Genomic DNA, 4,250 nt, shown 5'->3' on the forward strand with positions numbered 1-4,250 from the left:
CAAGGGACAAATATTTCAAGAGACGACAGGAAAGAGCACGTAAGGACGTTGAACGTGCGTTTGGGGTTTTGAAATCAAAATGACATATTGTTGAACATGCGGCGAGACCTTATGAGTTAGATACTCTACGATATATCATGTATGCATGTATCATAATGCATAACATGGTTGTTGAAGATAAAGGACACAGTATTGCAATGTATTCTCCTACGAAACCAAGACATGTGCAATTTTAACCGGGGACATCATAATATTTACATAGAGTAGTTGATATTCAAGATCAGCGAAAACACAAGCAACTCCGTGAAGACTTGGCAGATTACATCTATGTTGGTCACGAAGATGAAAATGAATAGTTTTAGGGCAAAAAATGTAGGTTTTATCATCTTTTTTTTGTTTTTTTTGTTTTTTTGTTTTTTTAGGTTTTTAAATGTTTTTGTGTTTTGTTGTAATTTTTTTAATGTTGTTTGTAATTAAGATTTATTAAAATTTTATTTTTTACTTTTTTAAATATAAATAAAAAAAAATCGAAATATAGAAAAAAAAAACATCAAAAATAAGATAAAAAAATAAAATAGAAAAGAATTGGTGTTATCACATGTTATTAGATGTTGCCCATTTACACATTGGGTGTTATAACACCATGTATGAGTAGGATGCTGACATGACACTTTTTGGATGTGGTAACATGTGATAACATGTTGTCCACACCTAGTAATCTAATCGCCATCGAGTATAGGTGTTTTTGTAATTTTAGTCTTTGTTTTTCTAATTAAATACTAGTTATGAGATTTATCTGTTATATGAATTAATTTTTTAATTAATTTAAAAAAAAATTTAAGTATAAATATCAAAATATTTGAAAACTTTGAATTTAAAAGAAAAATAAGAAAAAATTATGAATTATATTAATGATAATGTTTTTTATCTTTAAATTTAAACAAATAATTTAAATAAATAAAAGAACTAATGAGTTTTAATTTTGGGTAATAATGTAAGCTCATTAATGAAAGTGATATCAATTTATTATTATATTTATTGCAATTATTACATTAAAATTGAATTTAATAGAATAAAAAACTCACAAAATGACATGTGGGAAAAAAAAATTAATTCAAATTAACCATAAAATAACATTTGATAATTTGAATGAGAGTACAAAAAAAAAAAAACAACTTTCATTTATTAGAGGGGATTTTTCTATTTTTTGTTCCTACCAATCTTCATATATTCATTTAAATGATCACATGTGTTATATTAGTATACTAAAATATTATTAAATTTCATTAAATCAACATTAATTATTTATCACTATTTAATTGAGTAGGAGAATTTATAAAATCAAAAAATAGAAGGATACTTTTTCTTTTAAATTTAGGTCTTTAGTTTTTGTAATCTTCCTATTTCCAAAAAGATGACTATATTACTTTTTCTAATCTTTTTAAAGATGTTTGTTATTTACTTAAAACTTAAATTGTTATATTACTTTTGGACCCACCCGACTCCATTTCTACATGAAAATACTCATCTTGCCATACAAGTACCAGTCTCTTCTCCTTCTCCCTGATACCCTTCATGGCAACGAATTTTTGGAACACCCTTTTGTGATTTCTAATCCCCTTCCAACATCTATGTAAATAGGTGCATGGTGCAACAAAATTCAATTATGAAACAAGAATCAAATCTCAGTACGTTCAAACTTGAACTAAATATGCTTTGATTTTTTAACAACACCAAAGGTACAACTTCATTGATCACTTTTGTCTATGCTTCATGGTTATATTGATGTTTATGTATATTGATCTTGGAGATGGATTTGTAGGAAAACTACATGACTGAACTTGTTGGTTGAGTATATGATTAAATAATACAAATAAGTTTGTTGATTGGAAACTTTTGAAGATGAAGATTAGTGAACATTATGTTTGGGTTTCAAAACAATCCAACATCATCACTAGTGACTTTTCAGGGTAGTGACAGCAAGGGATGAGAAGAAAAGATCATAGGGTGATTTATTTTGAAAATGAACTATTTTGGTTAGATACTTTGAAATAAGGATTGTATATGTTATAAAAACCTTAAATTAGGACGAAAGTGAAAGATCAAGTATTTTGGGACCAAAACTATAAAAGATAATAATCTTCAAGGACCACTTTAACAATTTACGAAGAATAAATATCTGAAACGAAAGTCATGGGCCCACACAGTTTCAAGACTTTACACCCAATTCTCCCTCCAAATTACGTTTAATTTTCTTCAACTGCCATTTCTTCTCCGGTGAACCCATCGTTCTTCCGAAAAATATTTTCTGTTTCTATGGCCACGAACGCGGCCGCACGACGGCAACGGATTCTCATACGAGCGCTATACACTGGCGTTCTTATTGTCCTTGCAAGAACGGTCTACCTCATTATCACCACCGCCCCTAGCACCACCACCACCACCAACATGACCACCCCTCACGAAAGCTCCTGGAAAGCCGACACAGATGAACAGCTCGTGAAATACTACTCCTCCGTTTTTCAAGATTTAATCTCCGACGGAATTCTTACAGTCGACTCAAGAACACTCACCATCGGAGCCGAATCTCCCCAATACATTGCCGCTCTTAGAGAAGCTGGCATCGCCTACTCCAAAGCAATCAAGAAAAACGTCCGGTTCCCGTTTATGAACAACAGTTTTGATTTACAGTTCTCTGCACACTCGGGTCTTGACAGCTCCGCATATCCCGGCGAATTGTCATCGGAATTGACAAGAACTCTGAAACCAGAAGGGTATCTCATCATTCACACGGAATCCAAAGACTCCTACAGTTTAAATTCTTTGTTGGATCTGTTCGATTCGTTTAAATTGATCCGATCACGCGAAGTACCCGTTCAACATTGGTCTATTCCACGAATTCGTGAAGTTATTTTGAAGAAACAAAACGGGATTCTCCGGCGACGGAGAAACCTCGCCGGAAGTTGCTCTGTTCCAGCGTATAAAAAGGAATTAATTCAAAACTCTGAGCCATTGATAGCTGAAGAACCAATGAAGCCATGGATTTCTTTGAAAAGAAACCTCAAGAACATCAAATACCTTCCATCAATGGCGGACATTAGCTTCAAAACACGATACATCTACATCGACGTCGGAGCTAGAAACTATGGATCAAGCATCGGAAGTTGGTTCAAGAAACTTTACCCAAAACAGAACAAACCCTTCAAAATTTTCGCAGTTGAATCAGACAAACGATTCCATCAAGAATACAAATCCAAGAAAAAGATAACCCTTTTGCCATACGCAGCTTGGGTACGAAACGAGTCATTGTTCTTTGAGATCAACCGCCAACCAAACATCAAAAACGAAGATAAAGGAAGAGGGATGGGTCGAGCTCAATCCGCCCAAACTTCAACCAGTTTCTTAGGGGATTTGAATAAGATTCAAGGGTTTGATTTCGCCAATTGGGTGAAGAACAGTTTTACAGAGAAAGATTTCGTGGTGGTGAAGATGGATATCGAAGGAACAGAGTTTGATATAATTCGGAAAATGGTGGAAACTGGGGCCATTTGTTTGATAGATGAAATGTTTCTTGAATGCCATTATAATCGATGGAGAAGATGCTGTAAAGGAGAAAGGAGTTCCAAGTATCAAAATGAGTACAATGAATGTATGGAATTGTTTAGTTCATTGAGGGAGAAAGGTGTTCTGGTTCATCAATGGTGGTGACACAAATTTCTGTAATTTTTTGTTAAAATTTGAGGAGAAAACTGTACATGTTTGAGTTCGAATAATGTCTAATTTCAGATCGTTAGTTTGTTTAATTTAGTTTAAGCTTTAAAACTGTTCTTTCTACTATGATTAACCATAAATATCTGCTACTATGATGATTGATGAGAGTGCAATGCATGACTGGATGAGATTGATTAAAACTTATAAACATGCCATGGTTATAGGCTTATTTTGGGCTTGGGAGCTAGTGCAAATTTAAAATTGGGATAACGTTTTGAGCTATATAGAAAAATAAATAAGTGCGTTTTTTTTTTATAGATGCTCTTAAATTTTGGGCTTTACGCCTTTAATCGCTTTGAGTTTGCCCAAAACTAAGATTTATAATTGGGCCTTAACCGGACATGCTAAAGAAAATTAGCAACCCATCACCATTGTTAATCATTATGATTGGACCAACCAAGTCACATAAGTCAAACCTTTTTATGATTAGGCCCAAGCCCAACCATTGTGCTCTAATTCCTTTAAGGTTCTAATTTTTG

The 4,250-nt window shown here is 33.2% G+C and overlaps 1 protein-coding gene across 1 annotated transcript; it reads left to right on the plus strand.

Annotated features, from left to right (window-relative positions):
• The first annotated feature begins 2,218 nt into the window (after nucleotides 1–2,218).
• On the plus strand, nucleotides 2,219–3,749 carry LOC145017902 (uncharacterized). Its single transcript, XM_078975853.1, has one exon. It carries the CDS (start codon nucleotides 2,317–2,319, stop codon nucleotides 3,706–3,708), a length of 1,392 nt encoding a protein of 463 aa, XP_078831979.1. The 5' UTR covers nucleotides 2,219–2,316; the 3' UTR covers nucleotides 3,709–3,749.
• Nucleotides 3,750–4,250: the final 501 nt, after the last annotated feature.

Source organism: Lactuca saligna, chromosome 9 (assembly GCF_052625555.1).
Source record: "Lactuca saligna cultivar CGN05327 chromosome 9, ASM5262555v1, whole genome shotgun sequence".
Classification (NCBI taxonomy): domain Eukaryota; kingdom Viridiplantae; phylum Streptophyta; class Magnoliopsida; order Asterales; family Asteraceae; genus Lactuca; species Lactuca saligna.

What these genes read in the sequence shown, in the direction of transcription:
- LOC145017902 (XM_078975853.1), top strand. Translation starts at nt 2,317, where the DNA reads ATGGCCACGAACGCGGCCGCACGACGGCAACGGATTCTCATACGAGCG.